Source organism: Pygoscelis adeliae, unplaced genomic scaffold (genome assembly GCF_000699105.1).
Source record: "Pygoscelis adeliae isolate BGI_AS28 unplaced genomic scaffold, ASM69910v1 Scaffold326, whole genome shotgun sequence".
NCBI lineage: Eukaryota > Metazoa > Chordata > Aves > Sphenisciformes > Spheniscidae > Pygoscelis > Pygoscelis adeliae.
The window spans coordinates 238,844-240,343 of record NW_008824937.1 but is presented as its reverse complement, the minus strand read 5'-3'; the positions used below and the strand labels follow the sequence as shown (position 1 = coordinate 240,343).

General features: G+C 60.5%; 1 protein-coding gene across 1 annotated transcript in view; it reads left to right on the top strand.

Annotated features, from left to right (window-relative positions):
* FA2H (fatty acid 2-hydroxylase) overlaps window positions 1–1,500 on the top strand; it is a 5,926-nt gene that overhangs the window by 3,373 nt on the left and 1,053 nt on the right. The window contains exons 4-6 of the mRNA XM_009325367.1: window positions 322–467; window positions 702–874; window positions 1,362–1,494. Coding sequence (XP_009323642.1) covers window positions 322–467; window positions 702–874; window positions 1,362–1,494 — 452 coding nt within the window. The remainder of the gene's footprint in view (window positions 1–321; window positions 468–701; window positions 875–1,361; window positions 1,495–1,500) is intronic.

Genomic DNA, 1,500 nt, shown 5'->3' with positions numbered 1-1,500 from the left:
CCCGGTGCCGGGCTGGGCCGGCCGGCGGGGTGGAGCACCCGCTGCACCGGCACCCCCACTGCTCCTTGCGGCGTTTGGCACCTTGCTGCCAAGGGGTTTTGTTGGGTTTTGGTTTTTTTTTTTTTTTCTTCTCCCAAAAATGAACAGGTTTGGGGGGGATCTGAATTCTGCTAGCGAGGACGCAGGGCTGGCAGCCAGCCCCGAGAGGAGGAGGTGGCTGAAAAATGCTCTGCGGGGGAAAGTGCCTAACAAACCTATTCTTTCTCCCCAAAAATAAACAGTGTTGCTGGCGTTGGGGTTTTTTTTTTAAACTGTCACAAGTGCTGCCTGTGCAGATAAGGTCCCTCCTGCCTTGTTCTGGTGGGTGAAGCAGCTTTGTAAGGACAGGGCTGTCCCTGGAGTGCGTGTCCAAGCCCCCACTGGCATCTGGGACGCAGAGGACCCCCCCTTGCCAGCTCCTTGCGGCAGTGAGAAGCCGACTGTTTCCGTAAAGAGTGTAAATTAAGGGGAATCAAAGGAAAACGTGGCTTGGAGCGGTGCTTGGGAAGGTAGCTCCCTGGGGAAGCTTGGGGCAGGAGGCGGACGAGAGGTGGGAGGGAGGGAGAGCCGAGCTTCACCCGGATGCCAATGGGAGGATGGCGATGGATAAGAGCACCCGCACGTCGCCTGCCGTGCTGACCGCTGCACGTCTCGTTGTGTAGAGTACTCCATCCCCGTCCACAAATACTACTTCCCCTTCATCTTCCTCCTGGGGATGTTCCTGTGGTCCCTGCTAGAGTACCTCATCCATCGCTTTGTCTTCCACATGAAGCCACCCGCTAGTAACTACTATCTCATCACCCTGCATTTCTTGCTGCATGGGCAGCATCACAAGGTGAGTCGCAGCTTACGCCCCCGCCGGCGCCCGCCGGGCCGTGGGAACGGTGGCCTTTGCTCAGGCGGAGCCTGTTTGTGCGTGTTCAACGTGACTCGTGGCATCTTCGCCCCAAGCGGGGCCCTTACCTAATACCGGCAAGGGCTGCAAGACTGGCTCGGAGGAGCTGGAGTTAAACTTGCAAGCTCCGGTTGGGCGAGGGGGAAAAGCAAAAAAGCCATGGGCTCCCTCTAGCTTCGCTGAAGGAAACGTCCCCACGGAGCTCGGGGACCTGCCAGACAAAGCCGCCGGCGGCCGGGCCACCTCGGCGTGGGCGAGGGGCTGCTCTCGCCGCCGGGTACATCTTTTGGGGAGGGCTTCTGGGGGCTGCTTTGGTGTTGGCTTTTCCCGAATGGGCGTCCCCAGTGCTCGGCAGGGATGTTCTGGGGGCTGGAGGATGTGGGGTGAGCTAGGAGCCGCCTGTCCCACCGTCCTTCTCTGCTTCCAGTCTCCCTTCGACAGCTCCCGCCTGGTCTTCCCTCCCGTGCCGGCCTCGCTGGTGATCGGCTTCTTCTATGGCGTCCTGCAGCTCCTGCTGCCGGAGGTGCTGGGGCTCTCGGTGTTCGTCGGGGGGCTCTGCGGCTACG